Source organism: Camelina sativa, chromosome 10, assembly GCF_000633955.1.
Source record: "Camelina sativa cultivar DH55 chromosome 10, Cs, whole genome shotgun sequence".
Lineage (NCBI taxonomy): Eukaryota > Viridiplantae > Streptophyta > Magnoliopsida > Brassicales > Brassicaceae > Camelina > Camelina sativa.
In genome coordinates, this window is record NC_025694.1 from 7,290,755 (window position 1) to 7,302,307 (window position 11,553).

Sequence of the window (11,553 nt, forward strand, 5' to 3'; positions counted from 1 at the left end):
CTCTATGATTGGAGTTCAAACTGAGATGATAATAACGGAAAATGCAGTACCTTGGCAGTTGGCACACAGACAAAAGTTTTATAATCCGACAATAAAAAGATATCCAAGTTGGAATCTACCAGAAAAGACATTTAAACAAGAGACCAAATCTAAATACGACGAAACAGTGTTGATTACAAACAAACAGTTACAACATCCTACTTTGATAGAGGTTGTGGATCAACTTTTCATCACTCGTCAGCAGGTGGCGAACGAGACCGGCTGCAACATCAAGAATATGATGGTTAGATTCAAAATATCATAATATTATAAAGCATCAAACTATTTCAACTAACTAACCTCTTCTGCATCGGGCTCTCAGCACCATCGTAGCCACCATCACTGTCTCTTCTTCCAATTGAGCCAGGGCTTTCAACTTGGCCATTCTCAGGGCTAGACCTCGATCTCTCCCTCCTCCTTTCAATTGGACTATCAACTTCACCCGCTCCATTTATCGGACTTTCCTTCTTCAGTGGGCTGTGATTAGGGCTCATCCTATCTCTCTTGTTGTTGGGACTGCGGCTGCTGTACTTAGGGCTTGCGACTCTCTCCCTCCTACGAGGACTATCATTGCCTCTGCGGTCACGACTGTACTCGGGACTGCCACGCCTTGATTTTTTATAAGGACTTGGGCTACGTCTTCTGCCATAGTCAGGACTGGTCCATTCCTTTCTGTTTGCAGCAACAGGACTAGCACCTCGGCCATAATCAGGGCTTCCTCTTTCTCTTTTGTAAGGACTAGGTGATCGCCTTCTCCTTTCAGGTGACCTATCACGGCGTCTTTCAGGACTGTGACCATTCCCTCTAGCATCATCATCCTTCACCGCATACTCCACCGCGATCACCTTATCCATCAGCTTACTGAATGAAAACACAAGCGAAATGTTAATCTTAGGTAAAGAAAGCAATTAGATACTGAACTGGACAGGAACACAAACCTGTTATTTGTAGCATCCAGTGCCCGGGTGGCATCCTCTTGCGCCTCGTATTGGATAAATGCAAAATTCCTCCTGATCCTAACGTTTACGATTTTTCCATACGGCTCAAAGTGTCTCTCAAGATCCCGGGTCCTAGTAATATCCGCATCAAAGTTGATAACAAAGAGAGTCTTGGAAGGTTTCATGCTGGATGAGGATCTCCTTGAACCACCACCAGATCTTCTATCACCTCCTCGTTCACTCTATGCACAGACCCATTAATGCTATCAGTATTTTAAACCTCATAACTAAGTCTGAAAGAAATAAATCCGGAGGTCAGGATCCTACCTTTGTCCACTCAACACGAAGTCTGCGTCCCTTACGCCCAAATTCCATGCGGTCAAGCGCTCGGATAGCATCTTCAGCATCCCTTTCATCTTCCATGTACACAAAAGCAAAGCCTGGAGAAAGAAAAGAAGTAAAAAGCATAGATCTGAGTACATGAACAGTGAGGAAGCAAACCAGGTTAAGAACCTCCAGCAAACACGAAGACTGTCCTCTCTCCTTCAGAGGCATCAAAAAGCCATACTTACCTACTAGGACAAATTAAATTTTGAACATTCCTCGAGCCTAAAAAACTCTGCAAACCAATTGATCAGTAGAGCAGTTACAGACCTTGCATTATGGAATTAATATGTCAAGGAACAACTGAAAATGTGGAAGTCAGACGGGATGTGAATGAAAAGAGAGTGCCTTCTCCATTGCAGAGGTATGTCCAAGAGTGCAAAGTCTATGAGGAATGAAATGCAATTAAGATGGCAGTGCTATAGCGGATGGAAAGTGACTTGTTTTGTGGACCAAGGAGATGAAATGCAATCTTTCTCCTCTCAAGTGCTTTCCAAACATCAAGAAGGCGGCATGGCAAAGTGGATATGGTCGCTGTTTAGTACTTCCTTCTAAAGGGAGAGTCATCCGGAGCCATCTCGTGGAGTGAACATGGAAGTGGATTTGTATGACATGCATTTGAATTTTGCTTTCTCATCGCACTAAGTGATTTATATTACTGCTTTTTCATCGAGGTTAACCACAAAGATAAGAGTACATAAAAGGCAGAAGAAAGAAAAAGAAAAAGGCTTACCAGCTTTCATATCCACCCTCTCAACCTTGCCATATTTCCTGAATAGCCGTTCAAGATCACCCTCACGAGCATCATACTCAAAGTTACCACAGAAGACTGGCTTCATGCTTGCTTCCTGCATAGATATACAATGTAAAAAGATTCACGAGACTAACCACGAAAAAGTACATAGGATAATTCAAACAAGAAGATCACAAGGGATTTGTCAACAAGCAGATGATAGGTGTCACCAAAATGAAAACTTTACAATGTATATCAGCTATCAAAACCAAATCAATTTTGATTGTGTATAGATTTGCTTTGCTCAATTATTCATATCAAATCACAAATTCAAGCCTTCAGATGTATAAAAAAAATCTGTCAAATCCATACTACGAAAGATCCAATATTAATATATTATAACCACAAAAAGTACAAGAGTGGAGTTAATGCATCAGATCTAATCGAACTTGAGATCTGAAATAACTCACAAGAGGAAGCAAACGAGAACAAAGCAAGAAAGAGCATGAATCTTTACCACCAAAACAAAAGAAACAAAGAGGCTCTCATAAGATTTCACACTTAAAGAAAGAAAGAAAAAAGAAAACGAGATCGACGAATTCCAAAAGTTGTACAGAGCAAAACAGATAAGATCCTTTCAAGAACTCGAGACTCATGAAAAACAGACAATCAATATACCTGCCGAAGGAAGAATGATCAAAAATGGAATGATTTTGGCAGTTGTTGTGTAGCGTTGAAACCAAACAAAGCTCACTTCCGAGGAGAGATGAGATGGTGAAAGTATAACTAGTACAGAGCAGAGCAGATCTGCTATTTTTATCTTTTCGAAGACATTTTGTTCAGTTTGGTAAGGGAAAGGTACTTTTGGTTTTCCTTTTTTTTTTTAAATACGTCTTTGACTTTCTTATTTATTTTCTCAAGTTATAAATAAAATTAGTCTTTTAAGTTTTTTTAGCTGTCTACTTTATTGGCCCAATCCGTTATTAACAATTCATTAAAAGCCCAACCAAAACAAAACAAAACATCGATTCACAAATCACAATGTTTTTCCTATCTTACATCTTTATTTCGATTTTCATTTCACCAACCGTAAGATCGATTCACCAACAACAACCGTAACTCTCGTCTCGTCTTTCTTTTTTTTTTTCTTTTTCCCAAGAGATACCGCTTTAATATGTTTAAGATAAGAGTTACAAAGTGCATTGATGCACGTATGAAGCTGATAGCTTAGAGCGCACATATTACAAGAAATTACAACTAAGAGATATGAGAGTGGAGTAAAGATAAAGTTAATGTTTCTGGAATTACAACATTAACGGATTTGGTGTTGGGTGGAATTTCGGGTTTTGTATTTAAATTTGAATCAGTCTCTTAGCTGGTATATGCTTCAGTGATCTAATAAAGCGAATAGGCCTTGAGAATATTGTACAAATATTGTCGTAGTTGCCTTAATATAATGATGCAGTTCAATATAATTTCATAATTTCCATGACAGTTTCAGATGGCTTCTATATATAATCATGCACATCTCATCAACAAACCCAGTCGATAAGAAGAAACAAAAAATTCCATGATTGGTTGCTCAATTTCGATGATTAAATGACAAATGAGGAAGCAAATTGTAAAAAACAAATTGAGTAAAATGACAAATTCTTTGACCTACTAAACACATTGGGCAAATCATCATGAAAAAAGATTTCTCAAAACCAAACATGTAACTTAATTAAAAGGTTTTTTTTTAAGTCATATAAAAAAGCATGGCTAGTTTAAGTTAAAAAAAAATAAAACAACTGGAAAACATTGTCCAGGGGATTAATAAAAAAGAGAAAGAGAGAGCGGAAATATATATATTTGCTAGACATAGGTGGGGATTTTAGTTTTGCACTTTGAAATTGGTCGGAGCTGCTTAGCTATGGCGAGCCAGGTGCGCGCAAGACCATTCCAACCTATATGAGCAAAAAACAATGCACCATCACCATTCATCCAAATAGATACTGCTAACTAAATAATTCATACACATTCATCCAAATAGCTACTGCTAACTAAATAATTCATACACATGAGAGAGAGAATAATCAAAAGAAATGGACAACGTTACCTATCTTATGGCGATGGCGACTGAGGCATGGAGGTTGAGGTGGTAGCAATATCGTTAGACGACAACTTCTCCTGTTAAATGATTGGTCACATAAGTTGGGTTGTAAGAGCCTAGAGATGACAGATATTTTCCGATTGCAAAGGGTTATATGTATATGAAAAGAAAGTAAATTATATATACCTGAGTATCAAATTTATCAGAGTCATCAAGAGTGGTCTGATGGTAATCTTTGTATTTCTTGCGCAACTCTTTAATTTGTTCTTATGCCTTGGATAGCTCAGCTTTGGTTTCGAGATACTTTTCTTTGTAGGAATGTTCGATGGAACTTTGTATTCCTGTTTTCTGACTTTGCATTTCCTACAAATATAAATAAACTTACATTTATTCTAAGTATTTGCATTAGAAATTATATTATATTATAAATCATTTGCAAAGGGTTATATATATATATATATATATATATATATGAAAAGAAGGTAAATTTATATACCTGAATATCAAATTGATCAGAGTCAGGCGTGGTCTGATCCTGATCAGATCCCTTCAAGTCGTCGTCAAGTTTTTCCATACGGGTAGAACAAGCTCGCAGCGACTGTGAGGCCAACCTGCATATATATAAGAGCAACATTTAACAACCATTACCATCGACAATAAAAGCTATCTATACAAACAAATTAATTAGATCGATGATAAAAATGAATATATACGTTGATGTCCGCTGACGCTTGGCGGTGGTAGCCTTTTCCTTTCTAGGATATATACGAGTCAACTTCGGCTCTGGCTGTTATCAATTATATAAAGATGTTCTAGTTCAGAAACTAATCAATCTAATAATTAAAATTAAATAAAATGAAAAACCCTAGCGAGAACAGAAACTAAATAGATCTCAATTCCGGATTTCCAAAGAAAGAAGTCAATCACCCTGTTCAGCACAGACTGAAGCCAGTCCTGATCGCGAGAATCCAACCACTCCTTACAAATACCGTGACGCACACATGTGCGAATTTGAGCAGCAATAGACGGCCGGAATCGCTTTCTTTTCTGTCTCGCAAACGGATCCTTCCCACCTCTTCTGATCTGGCCCAAACTACATTTTTCTCTGGTTTATTCTATAAATAAATGGTACAACAACCTGCACGCTATGCCGCGGGTTTTCTTTAGAACTTTTTTTTTAATAATACATATAAGTTGTAATATAAATCATATTGTTTAAAACTATAACTAAATCAACCAGATACATGTCTCTCATTTTTTAAGAACAATACATGAGGTGAACGCCTTATACTGAAATTCCATATACAAAATTTATATGATTTTTAGAGTATTTATTTGTTTGTTTTCTTGAAAAAAATATATAAAAATATACTATCTGCAATAGATTTAAAAAGAAATTCCATGTAAATTTCTTACATTAAAAACAGGATATTTAGAGTAATAATAATAAACTTTATATTATCTCACTGAGACATGGAATCAATAATCAAATAACATTAAGAAACCCCTTGATCAGCTCGTATCTTGATCTAACCTTGCCAGACATCATATCGTCGGACTAAGCTTTTTATAACTAAGAATCTTTAAGAAATCTTTCAAAGCTTTCATTTTCAATGTTTTTGACACTTAATTTACAGATAAATATTTGTCTAAGATCAAAGATGCAACTGATTATCGCCAACCAAATAATCAAAATACTAAACACGGTGGGAACGAATACTAACTTTGCTAAATATGATATCCTCACAGAAAATATAGATAGAATCAAATGTATTTCTCCAACCATCCTTCCTTCATCTGGATTCGTTATAGCTCCCTTTTTTCAAGATCCTTCATAACCTTAAACACATCCTAAGGATTTTTATATGAAAAGTTTTTGGTTATGTTCTTCTGATCGAATTCTTCTTCACTTCAACTTCAATCATCGATTTGAGAACGATTGACATAGCGGCACGGCCTTGATTGGGAGGAGGGAGAAAAAGTGACGTGTAAAGGAGATTGATTTTTATTGGAACATAAGACTTAGTTGTATTAATTGTTATAATTTGATTGGATTAAGTTTTTAATGATGTGTCATACTTAGAAGAGTTTAAAAAGCTTAGGTGTCAACACCAGGTGAGAAACGTTCAATTTTTATTGTATTGATTGATACTTTTGTTTCGATAAATTAGTTTCCTAATGTTCTGGTAACTCTTCCTCATAAAAAGTTTCCTTTGAGCCAAGCAATCCATAAAGAACCTGAATTACTGAATTAATTCCAAAGTTGCATTAACCTGAAAACAATCTCAAACTCAAGGCCCATATATTTCTCCCGAAGCCGAGCATGTCTTATTCTTCCAAAGAAAAGCCCAACATAGGGAATCCACTTTAGCGTAAAAATGCTTTGTAAGAACAAACACACACTAATCCAAAAATTCACCATGCCATAGATACTCTTTCAGTTTTCACCTCACACATTCGTACTATTACCAAGTGAGATTAACTCTGGTTTCTGCCACTTCTGAAAATTTCACTGGATTAAATATGCATAAATCATAATTTTGTGTGTTGTGCACACGGTCCATGCGTCTATGGCGCTTTATGTGGGGTCTTATTTACTAATATTATGTTCGAAGCAGACAAGCTGAGCTCTAAAGAAGCTGCTCAAAGAAGGTATGTGCTTATATAATTCCATGCCAGTTATATAACATTGCTAAATCCGCTTTATGTGGGGTTTTATTTACTAATATTATGTTCGGAGTAGACAAGCTGAGCTTTTGGAGAGGAAGAAGAGGAAGAAGCTAAGACAGAAAGAACAGCGAGAGAAGGATCAGAAAAAAGATGCTAAGGAAGACGAGAGTACCACATCAGAGGAACAACAATATCCAACTGAGTCATCAAGCCAGCTACCTGTAGCTTCTGATTCCGAGGCACAAAGACCAGATTCCATACCGATTGATGCTTCTTCATCCCTCGAGGACCCTCAACTTTTTGAAACGAATGATGGGAGAAACGGTGAATGTCAAGCGCCAATGGTTGATGATGATGGCTTTGGCAATGGCCAAAACATGGAAAGACAAAATGGTCGTAGGTCGAATGGGTTCCATGCTAATCATGCGCCAAAACTTGGAGGCATGCGAAAGAATGGAATCAACAGAGACACAAGAGTCAATACTGCTAAGGTTTGGAGCCGAAAATCCGTTAACCCCAAATCGATATCACAACATACAGCAGTAACTCAGCTAGATAGGAACAGTGAACTTTGGATTGGAGCGTTCAGTTTCACAATCCCAAAAAGTGGTCTCAGCGGAGAGCATAACCAAACCAAATGCAGTGAAGAGGATAGAAGAACAAAGACTGTTGAGGTGAAACCCACAACTGAGCAAGCAACTGTAAAGATATGGAGACCAGTGAGCAGTCAGGGAAGGAAAGTTTCGGCAGTCCATGAAAACGCAGACAAAGGTGATAAGAACTCAACTTCAACTGCATTTGATAAAGTCTCTTTTTTGACATTTTTTTGTTTTAATTATTGAATGGTAAAATGATAATTCCGCCATCATCTTCATCCTAAGACCTGCGATTTTTTAAAACCCTAGCCGCCTCCACGACTGTATTTTACTTAGTTAGTAATGGTATTAACTCATTTTACACTTAGGTTTTTCGAACTTATGGAAGATTCAACATAAAACATCATTTCTTTCACATGAAATCAAAAGATCGAGTTTTCAATAACGTGATATGGTCGTCGACGCTTCCGATCTACAATACTAACGCTTCTAACATGGTATCATCGCTTCCATCACGTTTCCAATTACCTCAATTTTAGAATCGCGATTCCGAGCGATTCCATGCGATTCTGGTTCCGGTTCCGGAGCGAGAAACGCAAGGTCACCGGCGATTCCGTGCTTCCTAGAGACGAACCATATGAGATAGAGAGACTGAGAGAGACTGAGAGAGAGGGGAGAGAGAGAGACCTGAACTCCGATGAAGATCCAGCGAAGATGAGAGGAGCGAACCAGCTGCTTGGTTCATTCCGGCGAAGACCCGATCCAAATTCTGTTTTTCTCCTTACGAAGCTGTTTTGGGGAAAAATCAAAGCATTAATTGGTTTATACATTTGATTGGTTTATAGCTTTTTGGTTATATTAAACCGGTTTACACATGGTTTACACATTTGAGTTAATTTGACTTGCTGAAAGTAGAATTGATGGATTAAATGGTTAAACCATTACCCATTACAAATCAATTCATTTGATGCACTAAACCAATTGATTCACTAACTTATTTTTAATCATGAACTCATTAGGGTTAAACTTTTTAATTCATTAGGGTTCATTGGTTGATTTTGAATTGAGTTGCTCCATAAAATTTGATCTATTTTGACACCTCTAATCTAAATAAACCGAATAGGCTTTGAGAAAATATAAAAATTCTGATTGTACAAATATTGTAGTAGTTGCTCATGTTAGTAATTTTAAGTGATCGTCTAAATAAATGATAAATAGAAACTTTAATAACTAACGATGAAATTCTATTTTAATAATAACTAATTAAATGGGTTATAATTAAAAAAAATTAAGCTTACACAGAAACAAAAAAAAAGTATGTATGTATTACAAATTTACAAACCAAATGCATTTGTTTATTACACTCAAGTCAATACAAAGACTTCGTTTTCCTTTTCTTTTATTCACAAGATTTTAAAGTTAAAGTTTACACAAACACAAAAAAAAGTTATGTATTTCAATACAAATGCATTTGTTTATTACACTAAATTTAATACAAATAATTCGTTTTCCTCTTCTTCCTTGCTTCACATAATTTCAAAAGTTTAATAGTTGCTTTCAAGGCAGAATATGTGGCCACAGTATCAGAGTACCACGTGGATGAGAACGAAGTTTCGACTTTCCAATATATGCTACAAACCCTGCATTATATTATCTGATCATACATAACTTCTTTCAATTACAGACTTACACTTTAGCATCAAAAAGCTACAAAAAAAAAATATAACATAAATTAGATTCGTCTCGAATCTAAGCAACAAAAAGCTCAAAAAAAAAAAAAAAAAAAAAAAAAAAAAATTCCAGTCCGATTTACTAAAGAAAGAAAGAATGTTTTTTTTCTACAAATGTTTCCTAAAATAGAGTATAAAACCGAAACAACTGATTCAGTAAAAGCTCAACTAATCGTCCGTACACCAAAAACGGAAAGATGGTCCCACGAAAGAGAGTCGAAATCATGAAACCGTGGTTCGACCGTGGAAAGTAGTGCCCCTACCTTCCCTTCACTGCCCACCACTGGCCACTGCGTACGTACGTATACGTGGCTCGCTCTCGAGTTCCCTTAACACGTTCATGTCACTTTCAAGCTTTACTTAATTTCTATTTTGCACTAGAAACTTATTTTGTGGTTTACTGCTCTTTTACCACTCTTTTCCCCTCTCGTTGTCGTCCGACGATGTCAATAATGACGTGAGAAATTTAAGAGTGCGATGTCACAGGGATGGTTCTAGTAATCGAATATTTTATGAAGATATATTTTTTTTTTTGCTTTTGTTTTTTTAAGATATTTGATAGCTATTATTGAGATTTTGAGAGATACTTTGTAGTTGATTTGATCTCTGAACAATGTTTTGAAACCCGGACCGGATCGGCCGGTTGAACCGGTTTAACCACGAATAGGAAGATATCCCGATCCGGATTATATCTAGAACTGGGAAAACCGGCTAACCGAGTGGTTAAACCGGCGGTCCGGATCAAAGCCACCATTTAATTCTTAACAAATTAAGTCAATGTACGTAGATGTTATGTTATATGAAGAAGGAGTAATGAACATTTTTTTCTATACTTGTTCGATGTGGGACAAAACAGTTTTTTGTTTTTTTTTTGGTTAAAGATTTTTTTTTGTTCTGTCATGATTTAAAAGTTTTTGTTTATATGTAAATTTCTCTCTTTTAAAAAAATGATAAAGAATAAAAATTTATAACTATAGTTCAAAAATATATATTAAAATAATAAAAAATAGAAATTATTGTTAGAACATTCATAAAACCAATGTATATAACATATATATATATGTATGATATATATTAAAATTCAGTAAATTATTAATCCGCGGTTGGACCCGGTCGACCCGATGATCCAGTGACTCGGAAAGTTGTCCGATTTGAGTTCCGGGTCGGATTTAAAAACATTGTCTCTGAAAAAAAAAAAAAAAAAAAAAAAAAAAAAAAAAAAAAAAAAAAAAGAAGATGGGGAAACAATTATGGGCATTAATATATGTTACAGTGGTGATATTAATCATAGTAGAAGTGGAATCAAGTCTTCACAGAGTAGGCGGTGGAAGATACAGTTGGAACTCCGACGTTAACTACTCTGATTGGGCCNAAAAAAAAAAAAAAAAAAAAAAAAAAAAAAAAAAAAAAAAAAAAAAAAAAAAATTATAGATGTATTATTGTATCGGTCGACGACTCGACGGTCTAATCTAATCCTTGGCTTAATCAAGTTATATATTTTAGTTTAGTTTTATTAAAATAGTCGCTGGTTTAACAGTCTCTCACAAACACAAGTTATTGTGTCGCTACGCTAGTTTTGGTACACAAACTAGTCTAATCCTTAAGCATCATTTTTGTGCAGATGATTCTTTGGCCGAAGGTTGTTTTTTTTTGGGAAAATTGGAAATAAAGGATCACTAAATTCTTTTTTTTGTCCATATACACCTTTTTTAAAAAATGGTCATTTTTACCTAAAATATTTCTGAAAAAATTAGTAGATATATACTACAATAAAGTAGAATGTATACTCTGAAAAATTTATAGTTCACTAAATATAGGAACTGAATCTTTAAAAAAGGAAACTAAATATTTATCTTAGATTGTATTTGTTTGTTAAAATAATTTAAAATAAAGTAGAAAAACTGTATATTACATTTAAAATAATTTTAAAAAAGTAGTACAGTATAAAGGTTTTAGATATATTTAAAATAAAAACTGTATAAACCCTAATCAATTAGTGCCCTTTTTCTTACAATAATCGTAAACAGTATATTGATCGTGGACATATCGTAAATTCCTTACAGTAAGTCCCATTCTCGACTTACCAACCATACATTAGTCCATTTATCTAGAGCACCATGAAAGTTTTTTTATGCAGAGGAGAAATCATTTGTGCGTCCTTTGCTGGAGTTTCCTCAACATTAGCAGCTGAATTACACACCACGTTGGGGCTCTGATAACCGGAGAAGCCTTCTTCTTTACCAATCCTCCAGTGGCCGCTAGAGTTTTGGGGTTTTGCTTTGGTCCGTTATGCCAAACCCCAAACTGGGTAATAGCATCAGAAAGGAACATGACATAGAGTACTTGTAAACAAAAAAATTAAAAAATGGAA

General features: G+C 35.4%; 1 protein-coding gene and 1 long non-coding RNA gene across 8 annotated transcripts; both read right to left on the reverse strand.

The window, feature by feature from the left end:
* Nucleotides 9-2,963, reverse strand: LOC104717711 (serine/arginine-rich splicing factor RS40). 7 transcript variants are annotated; one of them, XM_010435325.2, is made up of 6 exons: nt 2,773-2,963; nt 2,095-2,205; nt 1,305-1,417; nt 978-1,219; nt 340-900; nt 9-261 (listed from the first exon to the last, which is right to left on the reverse strand). In XM_010435325.2, exons 2-6 carry the CDS (start codon nt 2,198-2,200, stop codon nt 231-233), a joined length of 1,053 nt encoding a protein of 350 aa, XP_010433627.1. In that variant the 5' UTR covers nt 2,201-2,205; nt 2,773-2,963; the 3' UTR covers nt 9-230. The 7 variants fall into 7 exon arrangements, with proteins under 7 accessions (XP_010433627.1, XP_010433626.1, XP_010433625.1 ...); XM_010435324.2 differs by having other exon boundaries at nt 2,095-2,209; XM_010435323.1 differs by lacking the exon at nt 2,773-2,963 and adding an exon at nt 1,632-2,019 and having other exon boundaries at nt 1,305-1,549; nt 2,095-2,186.
* Nucleotides 3,791-5,332, reverse strand: LOC104717712. The gene is made up of 6 exons (XR_756291.1): nt 5,114-5,332; nt 4,900-4,973; nt 4,683-4,797; nt 4,373-4,549; nt 4,193-4,263; nt 3,791-4,040 (listed from the first exon to the last, which is right to left on the reverse strand). It is a non-coding gene; the product is annotated as an uncharacterized LOC104717712 (long non-coding RNA).

What these genes read in the sequence shown, in the direction of transcription:
- LOC104717711 (XM_010435322.1), bottom strand. An exon ending in TTCGTGTTGAGTGGACAAAG is followed by an intron (nt 1,220 to 1,304) that starts GTAGGATCCTGA and finishes GTCTGTGCATAG; the next exon opens with AGTGAACGAGGAGGTGATAG. An exon ending in GAGAGCCCGATGCAGAAGAG is followed by an intron (nt 262 to 339) that starts GTTAGTTAGTTG and finishes TTGATGTTGCAG; the next exon opens with CCGGTCTCGTTCGCCACCTG.